At 41.4% G+C, this 18,504-nt stretch overlaps 1 protein-coding gene across 1 annotated transcript in view; it reads right to left on the bottom strand.

Moving 5' to 3' along the window:
- Positions 1-18,504, bottom strand: part of LOC128664170 (protein mono-ADP-ribosyltransferase PARP12) — a 116,436-nt gene that overhangs the window by 45,615 nt on the left and 52,317 nt on the right. Inside the window, exons 6-7 of the mRNA XM_053718930.1 lie at positions 4,928-5,096; positions 1,596-1,716 (exon numbers count right to left, since the gene is read on the bottom strand). Of these exons, the coding sequence (XP_053574905.1) occupies positions 1,596-1,716; positions 4,928-5,096 (290 nt within the window). The remainder of the gene's footprint in view (positions 1-1,595; positions 1,717-4,927; positions 5,097-18,504) is intronic.

The raw sequence follows: 18,504 nt of genomic DNA, 5'->3' as shown, positions 1-18,504 counted from the left end.
ATACCAAGAGAATGAAGATAATTTGATAATAGGAGTAAATTAGAAAGTTGCTTAAAATGTCATGCTCTATCTGAATCACAAAAGAAAAAATTTGGGTACAGTGTCCCTTTAAGTAAATTCAACCAATATTAATGCTCCCGAGCTAATGCCAGGTGATCCTTCTAATGTTTGTTTCGAATAAATCTGTAACTTTTAAGAACGCCTGTTAGTCTGAGATGTGTCAGTAGAACAACAGGCGCCAGCAGGGGGAGCTCATGGTGTTTTTATGCTTTAGCTAGTAGTGCAGTGTTACTAAGGAATTCATCAGCAAGAAACCTTTAGAAACTTGCTCAAAAAATAAAATAAAGGGCCACAGAACAAAGGGTAGACATATAATTAAACAACGTAACTATTTTAAATGACATATATAATGTTATAAATTATTATTATTATAGGGACATGAAGCACACACGTTTTCTTTCATGATAAAGATAAAGCATGTCAATTTTAACAACTGTTTAGTGTACTTCTATTATAAATTTGCTTTATTCTTTTGGTATCCTTTGTTGAAGGAGCAACATTGCCCTACTAGGAAAAAGCTGAACACATTGGGGCCGATTTATCATGTGTCTGGTGGACAATGGACATGGTCCTCTGTAGCGATCACGTCCGCCAGACATCGATAAATGCCGACAGCATACGCTGTCGCCATTTATCATTGCACAATCAGTTCCTTGTGAAATGCTTGTGCAATGTCGCCCCCTGCAGATTCACAGCCAATCGGTCGCTAGCAGGGGGTGTCAATCAACCCGATCGTATGCGATCGGGCAGATTGCTATCCACCTCCTCAAAGCAGACGGATGATTTAAGGAGCTGCTGTCTTAAGACCACTGCTTCTTAACTTATGTTTCCGATGGGCATCAAGGATCGCGGGGAAACAGCTGCACATAACAGCATTCGGGCCATGATAACTCGTCCCCATTGAGTCAGCCAATAACAAGAGGCTTATACCTGCAGCCATCAATCAGCAGCTAGCTCCCAGTTCCTAAGCCTACGTTGGTATGATTTTCAACAAAGCATACAAATAAAACTAAGCAAATTAGATAATAGAAGCAAATTACTTTATACTTGAATATGTTCCATGGAAAAAAAATCAGTTTATTGTTGAAATACGATGAATGAGTCTTATGTATTCACTCCAGATGACAATATCTGAGACAAAAAGAGTCCTAAGCACTCCAGGGGTAAACTATAAAATCTAACTTTTATTCCAAGGATTAGAAGGCAAACATGGTGATGTAGGTGTGTAAGGCAAGAACTCCTGATGCGTTTCGCGCTAAATTAGAGCTTAATCATAGGTCAATATCTCAGACTACACATGTGTGATCTAAAATCAATAAAATCAACTGCATACTTAGGATATATGTATACAGACAGCAATAGAGCAATTTATAGTAAAGGAAACATGTTTAATATACACTGAATAACACTGTTGAAGAAGGGTGGGAAACTATTTGAATGTAAGAATTACTTCCTAATCCATTTAAAGGTAAAATAAATATGTAATAGTGAAATAAACAGAGAGGAGTAAGCGGAAGCAACACATATATATGTACCTTTAAACCTAAGTTCATAGTTCTCAGTCCCAGCCTTGAACTGTAATGTTGCGCTTGTGTCTGACAGATAAGCCTTCTCCAGGTCAGTGCTGCACACATCAGCAGCTTTGTGAACGCTGCCCTGTTATGGATGATATACATAAGTAACATGGTTTATGGTCATCCTCAAAGTCAGTAGTGGTTCCATTAGTTAGTATGATCTGCTTGAAGAATAAGGGGATGAATTATCAAGCTCTGAATGATGAGCCAGAAACAGAAGACCGCTGCCATATAACTTGTCCACCTGCTCTGAGGCGGTGGACAGAAATCAACCCGATCCAATACGATTGGGTTGAGTGACACCGCAAATCTGCAGGGGTCGGTATTGCACAAGCAGTTCTGGTGAACTGCTTGTGCAATGATAAATGCCAATAGCGTATGCTTTCGTCATGTATCGATGTGCAGCGGACATGATACGCTACATTGTATCATGTCGGCTCACACTTTGATAAATATGCCCCATAGTTTGATCCAAATTGTACAAAACTGCTATTTTTTATTTCAACCACATTATTACTACTAGCTGGGGGAAAGCTACACTACCCATAAGGCCACACAAGATTCAAAGAATAATAGCTGCCCATGTGCATAAGGTTCTTTCTGTCTCCATCCTATATAATAAAAGGCCAGGTATGTTTGTCTGACGCAGTCATGCGCAGTAGAGACAGCGTGAGACAAACATACCTGGCCCTGAGACTGCGCAAGACAAACATACCTGGCCCCCTGTGTTGCGCTAGACAACCATACCTGCCCCTGTGCGCAGTAGATACTGCGCGAGACGAGAAACCAATCTGATGGAGGTGCTCACTGTCAAAATCCAGGCATTCTTCTGTATTTCTTTTTTTTTTAAATATTTTTTATTGGATAGTGTTTATATGAGTGTAACTGTACATTTAAATGAATTTATGTTGTGTTTTATGCAGCTTTTTTTTAACTAACTACCCTTTATGCTCTATGCGCTAACCCAATGAGCGCAAATTGCATTGTGCTCGAGCAAACGCGTTTACTTTCAACTTGTTATACACATGCAAAAAGCTGAAAGAAAATTGATATCGCTTGCACACAAAAGTTAGCGTGCCACTTGTAATCTAGCCCATAGTCGGGTTATTTAAGAGTAATTAGGTAATTTTACTGCTTGGCCATTAAAAGGGCAAATTAGATCTATGGAGGGGATAGTGTGGGGAGCGAAAGGTCTGTTGCAGTTTAGGGTTAATAATAATGCTGGGAGAAAATTGTGCTGGGCCAGTGGTAATGGTTGATTGTGGTACGGGTTATATGCATGCAGACAATAATTTATGTTCGATCCTGTGCATTGTATTTTGACTGGCTAAAAGTGGTGTCTTAACATTTAATTCTGACACACTAGTAACCCATTTATAAATGCCCTAATTAATCTCAGCAGAGAAAAAAAACCTAGGTTACAACATGGTGGTGCAGACTATTTTATGGACATTAAAACATTACACTTATTTTTTCAATATTTAAATAACTAATATAACTTTAAAATATATGGTCTAGTTTACAAGTGGAATGCAAGCGATAACACCCAGCACATTATCCTTATTGAATAGCGCAAATCTTGTATTACAAGTGAATGGTAAAAAAAGTTTACCAGAGAATCTTAATAAGGTTAACATGTTTTTTGGATAGCTCAGGGTGCGCTATTATAACTATTACAGGTGATGAGTTAAGTGGTGCGCTCAAGCACAACACAAAATAGAACTCTTGGGGGCCGATTTACCATTGTGCAGGCGGACATGATCCACTGTAGCAGATCATGTCCGCCGCACATCAATAAATGCTGACAGCATACGCTGTCAGCATTTATAATTGCACAAGCATTTCTATTGAAATGCTTGTGCAATGCCGACCCCTGCAGATTTGCAGCCAATCGGCCGCTAGCAGGGGGTGTCAATCAACCCAATCGTATACGATCGGGTGGATTGCTGTCTGACGAGTTCAGGAATAGTGGTCTTAAGACCGCTGCGTCTTAACTTTTGTTTCCGGCAAGCCTAAAGGTTCGCGCAGAAACAGCTGTTTACGGCTGAATACCGGACTTGATAAATCGGCCCCTTGGTGACCTGAAGTAAGTGTTAATACCGACATGCATAACAAAACTATAAAAATATATTAAAATAAAGTATTTCACTCATATTTATACATATTAAACACAAAATAAAGGTGTGTTATGAAAAAAATAATGTTTAACAGTGATTTCAAGGGATATGGTATGATAAGGTTGTATTGGGAAGTGCTCAAAACTGTGTGTCCGAGTATACATGGGCCCTGAGTCCTGACCTGAGGAGAAAATGACCTGCACATGGCTTGGATACTTGAGAGAGTCACTTTTTGCCAATTAGCCCTGCACCTAAAGAGTTCACTTCAGCTGAGAGCTGCTGAAGATCTGCCTGACCTGCCAGTGAAGTGCAGGGGAGGGCTGGTCTTACTGCACTGAATTCAGCATGTGGGCGTGGTCTGTTTTGAGCTTGCCAGTCTTATGCTCCTCCCCCTCTTGTCTGTATTCTTTCCTATATGTTATGGAATCAAAGCCCTCACTGCACTGATTACCTATGAGTGACAAGCTGAGCTGTATCTTTCCCTTCAACCCTCCTGCTTGAGAATGAGATAAGGAAGGTTTCAAGTTAGATACACCGACAGCAGGTTTAGATGACAGGTGAAATATGATGCTATGATTGGCCAAGAGTTACAGGAGAAATACTCTGCATGGAGTGGCATAAGCTATAAAGGAGTGATATGGGTGTGTGTGCGTCCGTGTCTTTGTGTCTAGCGGCAGCCTACACGATAATATATAATTTATGACTTTGGAGCTGTGCTGTGTTTATGTATTTTTAAAATGGACATGAAGCCAATTTTTTTTCTTTTGTAATTCAGATAGAGCACATCATTTTCAACAACTTTCCAATTTACTCTATTAGCTTTGTAAAAAGGAAGGGAAGGTAAGTGCAGGAGCGTGCACGTGTCTGCAGCACTACAGTATAGTGCAACAGTTTTGCAAGAAAGTTATACATTTGAAAGAAACTAGATGGCAGCACTTTATCCTGTAGTTCTGCAGGCATGTGCATGCTACGTGCTTAGGTATCTCTTTAACAAATAATGCCATAAAAACAAATGTTATAACAGAAGTAAATTGGAAAGTATGCTCTGTCTAAATCATGAAAGAAAACATTGGGGTCTCATGTCCATTTAAATAGATGTTCCCAGTATAGGGCCATATGCAGATCAGTGTGGGAGATGTGCAGATCTTTATTTTTAAACCTCATAAGCCTCCTTACCTCTTTGCCATATTCATTCCATGTGTTGTATTGATCCTTCCAGTACCATAGCCATTCTGTGGTAAACGTGTAGTGAGGAGGTTTGGCTGCAGAGGAAGGAGTAGAAAGGCGCCTGATCTTGAATGATTTGTATGTCATTGAGTCAAAGTTCAGGTCATACATCAAATTTCTGACCAGAAAAAGAGATGTTTATAAAAGGTTATTGTGATGATAGACAGATACACATTCAAGTTACATGTGTGAAGTAATGTTACACAAGCATCCTGTAGATGGAGTCTGCAGCAGGCAGTGCTAAGTGACTGCAGGGAACACTCACAGATCTTCAGTTACTACTGATGTGCACACTGTTAGGACATCTTATGTCCAAAGATAAATGCACTCTCAATTTCTGTTCAGTCTTTTTTTTTTTGCAATAAAAGATTGCTTCTAGGCAATCAGATTGCATTTTCACTGTCCTAGTTTACAACTGAGTTATATCATAGAGTTGCTGAAGCTACATCACTCTAAAGCTTTACAGGTTGCTTGTATAATATTGCAAACATACTCTGCATAGAGCTCACTTTTTGTGCCCAAGGGCATTGCTGACCTTAGTCATCAATCATCAGGGGCTGCTCTAGACATTGTACTAGCTGGGTCCAAGAATAAAATGACGCCCCTCAACTCTCTGCACACTCCAGTCTAAATCCAAGCAGAGTCAGATGTGTCAGAGATTAACCCTTTAAGCCAATTGGACGTAAGTACTACATCCCACAGAACTTTGCCCAGCGTACTGTGATCACTTAATACTAGAGTTGCTACTTTAGTTATGTTTTAAACATGCCACAGGGTACTGTGCTTCTGAACAGCGAAATTCACTTTCCTCCCTGCACACCTTGTACCATGTGTAGCTACTAACTATCCAGAAAAACATGGCTGAAGTTGCAACCCTACTTACTACCCCTATCAAACACTCTGGCGCATGCTGCGGTCCCTGCTGTCAGCTTAGACAATGAAGACTGCAGCTGGGGGCAGAAGGCATCTGTCTTTACATAGTAAGGGAGCATTGATGGTGCTCTCTTACTATATGAAGACAGATCACCAACACAGACAACATCTGTAAAGGGTTCAGTAGTGGCATGGGAGGTTTGAGAGAGAAGAAGGGAGGCGGTGGGAGGTCCATCACATGAGGTGGGATGTATGTGAGGTTCTCCTACGCTATGGAAATGTTTTTGGAGAGGGAGGAATGGGTCCCGACACTACGGAAAAGGGGATAATTAGAGGGACGGTGGGTCCCTACAGTAAGCTTGAAGGGGGAGGTGGGAAGGGGGCTTATCACTAAACTACAGGGAAAAAAATACACACCCTCCCCACCAGACTGAACACTGTCCTATTGCCAATAAAAAATGTGGCTGTACTTTTGAGGGGGGGGGGGGGAGAAGTAAGTTATTTTTGAGAGATCAGGGAGATGGGATGGTGAGGCAGGAGCCCTACACTATAGAAAAAAAATAAAAAAAATAAAATAAAAAAAATGCATACCAGCAGTCTAACTGCCAGTATCTAAGATGGTGGAAGATGATGGTGAGCTAGTAGGAAATGGGGGGAGGAGAGCTGTTTTTTTTAATTTTACCATTAACAGCTAACTGATTAGCCCAATGTGGTGCACAGCTGCAATTAGAGGCCTTCTATTTACCAAAAATCAATGGCAAAGCCATGTATATCTGCCATTTCTGGGCAAAGGGGATCCTATAGAATCTTTTACAACCATTTGTCTTATGACTGCAGTAGTTGTGTATAAATAATTATAGTTTGAAACCAAACGTGTGATAAAGTTAACAATTTTTTATATGATTGCATTTGGTGGTCAAATGGTGGTATATGCACTACCAAATGGACCTGCTCTCATGGGGAACACCACATAGCTGGTGTGACCACTTTGGATTTACCTTTTGGGACATTTGAAGAAGATGCCAGTTAGGCATCGAAACGTCATGTTTTTCCCAAGATTTTAACTTTTTGTATTATTAAAAGCTAAATTTTACTTACAAATGACCAGTGAGTGCTGCCTTTTTTGCATAGTACATACTGTTTTGACATTGGCAGCTGCTACTAAATATATGGTGTGCATTCCTACATAGGACTTTGCTTTATATATATATATATATATATATATATATATACACAACATCGCTGCTCCATAACCTGTCCACCTGCTCTGAGGCGACGGACAGAAATCAACCCAATCGAATACGATCGGGTTGATTGACACCCCTTGCTAGCGGCCGTGAATCTGCAGGGGACGGCATTGCACCAGCAGTTCACAAGAACTGTTGGTGCAATGATAAATGCTGACAGTACATGCTGTCAGCATTTATCAATGTGCAGCGGACATGATCCGCTATATCAGATCATGTCTGCTCGCACCATAATAAATAGCCCCCAAAGGGTAAGATTAGGAGTAGAGCGCTATTTAGCAATGTTGCTTGTGCATTAACTGCTCTAGAAATAAGTTTTTTGTGCACATCGGGTTGCGGTCCTATTACAATTAAATAAATTGTTATCGCTTGTGCACTAAGCTGATGCATGCAATAAGCCAAACTTACAATATTGCGAGTGATTTAACCTATTCCCCCTTAGAAGTCAATGGAGAAAAAAAGTGGGTAAAAAAAAACACCCTAGTGGCGCACTAACCTGAATGTATATATATATCTGAGGGTATTTTGGTATAATAATTATCTATATCTATATATACATGATTATATAGGTATAAAGATATACAGAAATACATAGGAATATCTATTTATAAATACATAGAGCATATTCTGCTATGTGCAGAACATTGGAATGTGAAATATTATTAACAGTAAATACATAGTTAAAACCTTTAATAAATGTGAATATTGCATAAATATGGTTTTACATGTTTTCATCTACTTGACTGCAAGGGGCTCCAATTCACTTATATATATGTATACACATATAAATACATAAATACATATGTACACACGTACAAACATATATATATATAATTAATTTTGATGTGTTTTGTGCAACTTTTTATTTGAGCGTTACAGTTAACCAGAGCCCTGAAGTTGCGCTAACCTAATGTGTGTTAACTTCAATTGTGCTCAAGTGATCGCGTTTACTTGCAACTTGTAATATGCACGCTACTTCCGATATGCACAAATAGGTGCGATAAACCCGCTATCGCTTGGGCACAACTATTAGCGCGCCACTTGTAATCTGGCCCTAAGACTTTAAAATAATCAAATATAATGAAAACTATATATGTACGTGTTTGATCTTAGCTGAATCACAGGATGCCAATGAACAAATTTTGAGATTTATTTTTTTAGTTTTATGCTCTCTGCATTTATTTATCATTGCACCAGCAGTTCTTGTGAACTGCTGGTGCAATACCGCCCCCTGCAGAATCACAGACAATCGGCTGCTAACAGGGGGTGATTTCTGGTGATTTCTGTCCGCCGCCTCAGGTCTTTCGTTTCTGGCAAAAGGTGAAGGCTCGCCAGAAACACGGGGCATCAAGCTCTGTACGGTGCTTGATAAATATGCCCCTCTGTCACATCTTGTCTTTAGCTTTTAAATTAAGACACAAATAACAAGCAGCACCTTTTTTAACTACAGCATTTATTTATAAAAGATATATAATGAACAATCATTAAAAACTTTACGTGCAACAGAAAAGAAACAGAAATAACATTCACAAAACCACAAAAACATTTAGGCCTAGATTTGGAGTTTGGCGGTAGCCGTGAAAACCAGCGTTAGAGGCTCCTAACGCTGGTTTTAGGCTACCGCCGGTATTTGGAGTCATTCAAAAAAGGGTCTAACGCTCACTTTTCAGCCGCGACTTTTCCATACAGCAGATCCCCTTACGTCAATTGCGTATCCTATCTTTTCAATGGGATCTTTCTAACTCCGGTATTTAGAGTCGTGGCTGAAGTGAGCGTTAGAATTCTAACGACAAAACTCCAGCCGCAGAAAAAAGTCAGTAGTTAAGAGCTTTCTGGGCTAACGCCGGTTTATAAAGCTCTTAACTTCTGTGCTCTAAAGTACACTAACACCCATAAACTACCTATGTACCCCTAAACCGAGGTCCCCCCACATCGCCGCCACTCGATTAAATTTTTTTAACCCCTAATCTGCCGACCGCCACCTACGTTATACTTATGTACCCCTAATCTGCTGCCCCTAACACCGCCGACCCCTATATTTATTAACCCCTAACCTGTCCCCCACAACGTCGCCGCCAGCTACCTAGAATAATTAACCCCTAATCTGCCGACCGCCACCTACGTTATACTTATGTACCCCTAATCTGCTGCCCCTAACACCGCCGACCCCTATATTATATTTATTAACCCCTAATTTGCCCCCCTCAACGTCGCCTCCACCTGCCTACACTTATTAACCCCTAATCTGCCAAGCGGACCGCACCGCTACTATAATAAAGTTATTAACCCCTAATCCGCCTCACTCCCGCCTCAATAGCCCTATAATAAATAGTATTAACCCCTAATCTGCCCTCCCTAACATCGCCGACACTTAACTTCAATTATTAACCCCTAATCTGCCGACTGGAGCTCACCGCTATTCTAATAAATGTATTAACCCCTAAAGCTAAGTCTAACCCTAACACTAACACCCCCCTAAATTAAATATAATTTTAATCTAACGAAATTAATTAACTCTTCTTAAATAAATTATTCCTATTTAAAGCTAAATACTTACCTGTAAAATAAATCCTAATATAGCTACAATATAAATTATAATTATATTATAGCTATTTTAGGATTAATATTTATTTTACAGGTAACTTTGTATTTATTTTAACCAGGTACAATAGCTATTAAATAATTAAGAACTATTTAATAGCTAAAATAGTTAAAATAATTACAAATTTACCTGTAAAATAAATCCTAACCTAAGTTACAATTAAACCTAACACTACACTATCAATAAATAAATTAAATAAAATACCTATAATTATCTACAATTAAACCTAACACTACACTATCAATAAATAAATTAAATACAATTCCTACAAATAAATACAATGAAATAAACTAACTAAAGTACAAAAAATAAAAAAGAACTAAGTTACAAAAAATAAAAAAATTAAAATAACAAAGCCCCCCAAAATAAAAAAATGCCCTACCCTATTCTAAATTACTAAAGTTCAAAGCTCTTTTACCTTACCAGCCCTGAACAGGGCCCTTTGCGGGGCATGCCCCAAGAAATTCAGCTCTTTTGCCTGTAAAAAAACACATACAATACCCCCCCCAACATTACAACCCACCACCCACATACCCCTAATCTAACCCAAACCCCCCTTAAATAAACCTAACACTAAGCCCCTGAAGATCTTCCTACCTTATCTTCACCATACCAGGTTCACCGATCCATCCAGAAGAGCTCCTCCGATGTCCTGATCCAAGCGGGGGGCTGAAGAGGTCCATGATCCGGCTGAAGTCATCATCCAAGCGGGAGCTGAAGAGGTCCATGATCCGGCTGAAGTCTTCATCCAAGCGGGAGCTGAAGAGGTCTATGATCCGGCTGAAGTCTTCTATCAACGGCATCTTCAATCTTCTTTCTTCGGGAGCCATCATCTTCCATCTGACGCGGAACATCCTCTTCTCCCGACGCCTACTCGCCGAATGACGGTTCCTTTAAATGACGTCATCCAAGATGGCGTCAATCGGATTGAACTTGATTCTGATTGGCTGATTCCATCAGCCAATCAGAATATTCCTACCTTAATTCCGATTGGCTGATAGAATCCTATCAGCCAATCGGAATTCGAGGGACGCCATCTTGGATGACGTCATTTAAAGGAACCGTCATTCGGCGAGTAGGCGTCGGGAGAAGAGGATGTTCCGCGTCGGATGGAAGATGATGGCTCCCGAAGAAAGAAGATTGAAGATGCCGTTGATAGAAGACTTCAGCCGGATCATGGACCTCTTCAGCTCCCGCTTTGATGAAGACTTCAGCCGGATCATGGACCTCTTCAGCTCCCGTTTGGATGATGACTTCAGCCGGATCATGGACCTCTTCAGCCCCCCGCTTGGGCTTGGATCAGGACATCGGAGGAGCTCTTCTGGATCGATCGGTGAACCTGGTATGGTGAAGGTAAGGTAGGAAGATCTTCAGGGGCTTAGTGTTAGGTTTATTTAAGGGGGGTTTGGGTTAGATTAGGGGTATGTGGGTGGTGGGTTGTAATGTTGGGGGGGGGTATTGTATGTGTTTTTTTACAGGCAAAAGAGCTGAATTTCTTGGGGCATGCCCCGCAAAGGGCCCTGTTCAGGGCTGGTAAGGTAAAAGAGCTTTGAACTTTAGTAATTTAGAATAGGGTAGGGCATTTTTGTATTTTGGGGGGCTTTGTTATTTTATTAGGGGGCTTAGAGTAGGTGTAATTAGTTTAAAATTGTTGTAATATTTTTCTGATGTTTGTAAATATTTTTTTATTTTTTGTAACTTAGTTCTTTTTTATTTTTTGTACTTTAGTTAGTTTATTTCATTGTATTTATTTGTAGATATTGTATTTAATTAATGTATTGATAGTGTAGTGTTAGGTTTAATTGTAGGTAATTGTAGGTATTTTATTTAATTAATTTATTGATAGTGTAGTGTTAGGTTTAATTGTAACTTAGGTTAGGATTTATTTTACTGGTAATTTTGTAATTATTTTAACTATTTTAGCTATTGTACCTGGTTAAAATAAATACAAAGTTACCTGTAAAATAAATATAAATCCTAAAATAGCTATAATATAAAACAGAATTTATGCTTACCTGATAAATTAATTTCTCCAACGGTGTGTCCGGTCCACGGCGTCATCCATTACTTGTGGGAAATATTCTCCCCCACAGGGAAAGGCAAGGAGAGCACACAGCAAGAGCTGTCCATATAGCTCCCCCTCTGGCTCCACCCCCCAGTCATTCGACCGACGGTTAGGAGAAAAAGGAGAAACTATAGGGTGCCGTGGTGACTGTAGTGTATAAAGAAAAAAATTTTCAACCTGATTAGGAAACCAGGGCGGGCCGTGGACCGGACACACCGTTGGAGAAAGTAATTTATCAGGTAAGGATAAATTCTGTTTTCTCCAACATTGGTGTGTCCGGTCCACGGCGTCATCCATTACTTGTGGGAACCAATACCAAAGCTTTAGGACACGGATGAAGGGAGGGAGCAAATCAGGTTACCTAAATGGAAGGCACCATGGCTTGCAAAACCTTTCTCCCAAAAATAGCCTCCGAAGAAGCATAAGTATCAAATTTATAGAATTTGGCAAAAGTGTGCAGAGAGGACCAAGTCGCTGCCTTACATATCTGATCAACAGAAGCCTCGTTCTTGTAGGCCCAAGTGGAAGCCACAGCCCTAGTAGAGTGAGCTGTGATTCGGTCAGGAGGTTGCCGTCCGGCAGTCTCATAAGCCAATCGGATAATGCTTTTCAGCCAGAAAGAGAGAGAGGTAGCAGTAGCTTTTTGACCTCTCCTCTTACCAGAGTAAACGACAAACAAAGATGAGGTTTGTCTAAAATCTTTTGTTGCTTCTAAGTAGAACTTTAAATCACGAACAACATCTAAATTGTCTAATAAACGTTCCTTCTTTGAAACTGGATTCGGACACAGAGAAGGAACAACTATTTCCTGGTTAATATTCTTGTTGGAAACAACTTTTGGAAGAAAACCAGGCTTAGTATGCAAAACAACCTTATCTGAATGGAAAACCAGATAGGGTGGATTACATTGCAAAGCAGATAATTCAGAAACTCTTCTAGCAGAAGAAATAGCAACCAAAAACAGAACTTTCCAAGATAATAACTTAATATCTATGGAATGTAAAGGTTCAAACGGAACCCCTTTAAGAACTGAAATAACTAAATTTAGACTCCAAGGAGGAGTCATGGGTCTGTAAACAGGCTTGATTCTAACCAAAGCCTGAACAAAAGCTTGTACATCTGGCACAGCTGCCAGTCGTTTGTGTAACAAGACAGATAAAGCAGAAATCTGTCCTTTTAGAGAACTAGCTGACAACCCTTTATCCAAACCTTCTTGGAGAAAGGAGAGAATCTTTGGAATTTTAATCTTACTCCAGGAGAATCCCTTGGATTCACACCAGCAGATATATTTTTTCCATATTTTATGGTAAATCTTTCTAGTCACAGGTTTTCTGGCTTGGACCAGAGTATCTATCACAGAATTCGAAAACCCACGCTTGGATAAAATCAAGCGTTCAATTTCCAAGCAGTCAGCTGCAGAGAAACTAGATTTGGATGTTCGAATGGACCTTGTACTAGAAGATCCTGTCTCAAAGGTAGCTTCCATGGTGGAGCCGATGACATATTCACCAGGTCTGCATACCAAGTCCTGCGTGGCCACGCAGGAGCTATCAGAATCACCGAGGCCTTCTCCTGTTTGATCCTGGCTATGAGCCTGGGAAGGAGAGGAAACGGTGGAAACACATACGCTAGGTTGAACGACCAAGGTGCCACTAATGCATCCACTAGAGTCGCCTTGGGATCCCTGGATCTGGACCCATAGCAAGGAATCTTGAAGTTCTGACGGGACGCCATTAGATCCATGTCTGGAATGCCCCATAATTGGGTTAACTGAGCAAAGACCTCCGGGTGGAGTTCCCACTCCCCCGGATGGAAAGTCTGACGACTCAAATAGTCCGCCTCCCAGTTGTCTACTCCTGGGATGTGAATAGCAGATAGATGGCAGGAGTGATTCTCTGCCCATTGGATAATCTTGGTTTCTTCCTTCATCGCTAGGGAACTCTTTGTTCCCCCCTGATGATTGATGTACGCAACAGTCGTTATGTTGTCCGACTGAAATCTTATGAACCTGGCTTCCGCTAGCTGAGGCCAAGCCAGGAGCGCATAGAATATTGCTCTTAGTTCCAAAATGTTTATCGGGAGAAGCGACTCTTCCCAAGACCATAGGCCCTGAGCTTTCAGGGAGTCCCAGACCGCGCCCAACCCCAAGAGGCTGGCGTCGGTCGTGACGATGACCCACTCCGGTCTGCGGAAACTCATTCCCTGAGACAGGTGATCCTGGGTCAACCACCAGAGAAGTGAGTCCCTGGTTACCTGGTCTACTTGAATTTGGGGAGACAAGTCTGTATAGTCCCCATTCCACTGATTGAGCATGCACAGCTGTAATGGTCTTAGATGAATTCGAGCAAAAGGAACCACGTCCATTGCTGCGACCATTAGTCCTATTACTTCCATGCACTGAGCTATGGAGGGTTGAGGAATAGAATGAAGAACTCGACAAACGTTTAGAAGCTATAGCTTTCTGACTTCTGTCAGGAAGATCTTCATTTCCACAGAATCTATTATTGTTCCCAGAAAAAGAACCCTTGTGGACGGTGACAGTGAACTCTTTTCTATGTTCACCTTCCACCCGTGAGATCTGAGAAAAGCCAACACAATGTCTGTGTGGGCCCTTGCTTTGGAAAGAGATGACGCTTGGATTAGGATGTCGTCTAGATAAGGTGCTACAGCGATACCCCTCGGCCTTAGGACCGCTAGAAGGGACCCTAGCACCTTTGTGAAAATTCTGGGAGCGGTGGCTAAACCGAATGGAAGAGCCACGAACTGGTAATGTTTGTCCAGAAAGGCGAACCTCAGGAACTGATGATGAGTTTTGTGGATTGGAATATGCAGATACGCATCCTTTAGATCCACGGTAGTCAAATATTGACCCTGCTGGATTGTCGGCAAGATTGTCCGAATGGTTTCCATTTTGAAGGATGGAACACTGAGGAACTTGTTTAATCCAGAATTGGCCTGAAAGTTCCCTCTTTTTTGGGAACCACAAACAGGTTTGAGTGAAAACCTAGACCTTGTTCCCCGGAGGGGACTGGGTTTATCACTCCCATCTTTGATAGGTCTCTTACACAATGTAAGAATGCCTGTTTCTTTATCTGGTCTGAAGATAAGCGAGACAGGTGGAACCTTCCCCTTGGAGGAAGTCCCTTGAACTCTAGCAGGTATCCCTTGGAGACTATCTCTAGTGCCCAGGGATCCGGAACATCTCTTGCCCAAGCCTGAGCGAAGAGAGATAGTCTGCCCCCTACCAGATCCGGTCCCGGATCGGGGTTACCCCTTCATGCTGTCTTGGTAGCAGCAGCAGGTTTCTTGGTCTGTTTACCCTTGTTCCAGCCTTGCATGGGCTTCCAAGCGGGTTTGGGCTGGGCCGCGTTACCTTATTGTCTAGCGGCAGTGGAGTTATTAGCCGGTCCGTTCCTGAAATTGCGAAAGGAACGAAAATTAGACTTGTTCTTAGCCTTAAAAGGCCTATCCTGTGGGAGGGCATGGCCCTTACCCCCAGTGATGTCTGAAATAATTTCCTTCAATTCCGGCCCAAAAAGGGTCTTACCCTAGAAAGGAATATTAAGTAAATTAGTCTTGGACGACACATCTGCCGACCAGGATTTCAGCCAAAGCGCCCTCCGCGCTACTATAGCAAAACCTGAGTTTTTCGCCGCCAATTTCGTTATTTGAAAGGCGGCATCCAATATAAAGGAATTAGCTAATTTTAATGCGTGAATTCTGTCCATGACTTCTTCATAGGAAGTCTCTTTCTGGAGCGACCTTTCTAGTTCCTCGAACCAAAAGGACGCCGCTGACGTGACAGTAATAACACACGTAGCTGGTTGAAGGATGAACCCTTGCTGAACAAAAATCTTTTTAAGCAATCCTTCCAATTTTTTATCCATAGGATCTTTGAAAGCGCAGCTGTCCTCTATAGGAATAGTGGTGTGCTTCGCTAGTGTTGAAACAGCTCCCTCAACCTTCGGGACCGTCTGCCATGCGTCCCTTCTAGGGTCTACTATGGGAAACATTTTCTTAAATATAGGAGGTGGGGCAAAGGGTACACCTGGCTTCTCCCACTCCTTTTCCACTATGTTCGCTACCCTTTTGGGTATTGGAAAAGCGTCGTCGTGCACTGGGACCTCTAAAAATTTGTCCAATTTGCACAACTTCTCTGGTACTACCATAGAATCACAGTCATCCAGAGTAGCTAATACCTCCTTTAGCAAAGCGCGGAGATGTTCTAGCTTAAACTTAAATGCTACTATATCAGGTTCTGCCTATTGAGAATTTTTTCCTGAGTCTGAAATTTCACCCTCAGACAGCCCTTCCCTCACAGCCAATTCCGATTGATGTGAGGGTAAAATAGATAAAGCATCGTCAGCGTCTGATTGTTCATCCCTTTTATCTGTATTTAAAGCTGAACAATCACGCTTTCTCTGAAATGCTGGCAGTTTGGATAAAAGATTTGCTATAGAATTATCCACTACTGCTGTTAATTGTTGCATAGAAATAAGCACTGGCGCGCTAGGTGTCGCCTGCGCGGGCAAAGCTGGTGTAGACACAGAAGGAGAGGATGTAGAACTATCCCCACTACCTTCATTAGATAAATCATCTTGGGCAACATTATGAAATGTAACAGAGCTGTCCTCATTTTGTTTGGACGCTATGGCACAATTATCACAAACACTCGAAGGGGGAATCACATTTGTCTCTACACACACAGAACATAGGTTATCTGATGGCACAGACATGTTAAACAGATTTAGGCAGGCAAACAATGCAATAAAAACGATTTTAAACAAAAACGTTACTGTCTCTTTAAATAATAAAATGACACACTTTATTTCTGAATGTTCAAAAAACTATGAAGGCAATATCCGATGTTTCTGAAATTTGGACCCCAGTGTCTTAATGCTTAGAAAGTATTGCACAGCAAATATGGAGACTCTAGCTCTTAAAACAAGCAAACTTGTTGGATTTAACCGTTTTTATACACAGCAATCCCTGCTTACAGCATTGCTGCAGCTTTTACCTTTCTTAGGGGTCAATCATCCACAGAAATAAGCCTTCTGGAGTCACTTTCTGAGCCACAGGACCCTCTCACATGAGACTGCATGCACTGCCTTGAAATTAACTGAAGTGCCAAAATGAGGCCTCCTCCCTCAGTACACTAGAGTGAAGGGGCCTTCCTGACTAGATTTAGGTGTCTAAAGCAAGCCAGATCAATAAAAAACGTCCCCAAGTGTATATGAGCTTATAAAACATTTCAATTGCCATCATATTGTAATAAAAAACAATCGATTTGGCCCCTGACAGTGTCTACCAGCATAAAAATCAAAAAGGGGAAGCCTGTTATCTTTTTTGCTGAGGTGAAAGAAAATGGCTTACCGTTTTCCCTGAGGGGAAAAATGACTTTCATCTAGCATTAGCCTGTGTTGTTAGAAGGAGACTAGTCATACCTGAAGCAGATGAGTCTGCAAACTGTTACCCCCAACTGAAGTTCTCTGGTTTCAACAGTCCTGCGTGGTAACAGAAATGGATTTTAGTTACTTGTGCTAAAATCATAGCCCTCTTAAACAGAAATCTTCATCACTTTTCTGTTGTAGAGTAAATAGTACAAGCCAGCACTATTTTAAAATAACAAACTCTTGATAGAAGAATAAAAAACTACAACTAACACCACAAACTCCTCACCATCCCCGTGGAGATGCTACTTGTTCAGAGCGGCAAGGAGAATGACTGGGGGGCGGAGCCAGAGGGGGAGCTATATGGACAGCTCTTGCTGTGTGCTCTCCTTGCCTTTCCCTGTGGGGGAGAATATTTCCCACAAGTAATGGATGACGCCGTGGACCGGACACACCAATGTTGGAGAAATATAATTTATATTGTAGCTATATTAAGATTTATTTTACAGGTAAGTATTTAGCTTTAAATAGGAATCATTTATTTAATAAGAGTTAATTAATTTAGTTAGATGTAAATTATATTTAACTTAGGGGGGTGTTAGTGTTAGGGTTAGACTTAGCTTTAGGGGTTAATACATTTATTAGAATAGCGGTGAGCTCCAGTCGGCAGATTAGGGGTTAATGTTTGAAGTTAGGTGTCGGCGATGTTATGGAGGGCAGATTAGGGGTTAATACTATTTATTATAGGGTTAGTGAGGCGGATTAGGGGTTAATAACTTTATAATAATAGCGGTGCGGTCCGCTCGGCAGATTAGGGGTTAATAAGTGTAGGCAGGTAGAGGCGACGTTGTGGGGGGCAGATTAGGGGTTAATAAATATAATATAGGGGTCGGCGGTGTTAGGGGCAGCAGATTAGGGGTACATAGGGATAATGTAAGTAGCGGCGGTTTACGGAGCGGCAGATTAGGGGTTAAAAATAATATACAGGGGTCAGCGATAGCGGGGGCGGCAGAATAGGGGTTAATAAGTGTAAGGTTAGGGGTGTTTAGACTCGGGGTACATGTTAGAGTGTTAGGTGCAGACGTAGGAAGTGTTTCCCCATAGCAAACAATGGGGCTGCGTTAGGAGCTGAACGCGGCTTTTTTGCAGGTGTTAGGTTTTTTTTCAGCTCAAACAGCCCCATTGTTTCCTATGGGGGAATCGTGCACGAGCACGTTTTTTAAGCTGGCCGCTTCCGTAAGCAACTCTGGTATCGAGAGTTGCAGTGGCGTTAAATATGCTGTACGCTCCTTTTTTGGAGCCTAACGCAGCCATTCTGTGGACTCTCAATACCAGAGTTATTTTAAAGG

This window comes from Bombina bombina, chromosome 6 (genome assembly GCF_027579735.1).
Source record: "Bombina bombina isolate aBomBom1 chromosome 6, aBomBom1.pri, whole genome shotgun sequence".
Taxonomy (NCBI): Eukaryota; Metazoa; Chordata; class Amphibia; order Anura; family Bombinatoridae; genus Bombina; species Bombina bombina.
This window is presented reverse-complemented; position numbering and strand designations above follow the sequence as displayed.